Source organism: Myotis davidii, unplaced genomic scaffold, assembly GCF_000327345.1.
Source record: "Myotis davidii unplaced genomic scaffold, ASM32734v1 scaffold811, whole genome shotgun sequence".
NCBI classification, from domain to species: domain Eukaryota; kingdom Metazoa; phylum Chordata; class Mammalia; order Chiroptera; family Vespertilionidae; genus Myotis; species Myotis davidii.
Genome location: NW_006283149.1, coordinates 394,667 through 394,905, shown reverse-complemented (window position 1 = coordinate 394,905; position 239 = coordinate 394,667). Strand labels below are relative to the sequence as shown.

Below are 239 nucleotides of genomic sequence, written 5' to 3'. Positions count from 1 at the left end.
ACCTGCTGAAGACCAAGCAGTCCAGGTGGTTGATCTCCCGGTCGGAGCGGTGGCGGCTGTAGTCCTCCCACAGGTCCTTGAAGGCCGTGACCGCCAGGATGAACAGCACGGGCGCCAGCGCCAGGCCCGGCTGGAAGGCGTTGACGGCGGGCACGAAGTTGAGCAGCGCGATGAGGACGAAGTAGACGTTGGCCAGGCGGTGGAACTGCTCGAACAGGTTCTTGGGCACCAGCAGCGTG

At 64.9% G+C, this 239-nt stretch overlaps 1 protein-coding gene across 1 annotated transcript in view; it reads right to left on the bottom strand.

The window, feature by feature from the left end:
- Window positions 1–238, bottom strand: part of ATP10A (ATPase, class V, type 10A) — a gene marked incomplete at its 5' end in the record, with an annotated part of 73,211 nt that extends 72,973 nt beyond the window's left edge. The window contains 1 exon segment of the mRNA XM_015563002.1: window positions 3–238. Within this exon segment, the coding sequence (XP_015418488.1) occupies window positions 3–238 (236 nt within the window).
- Window position 239: the final 1 nt, after the last annotated feature.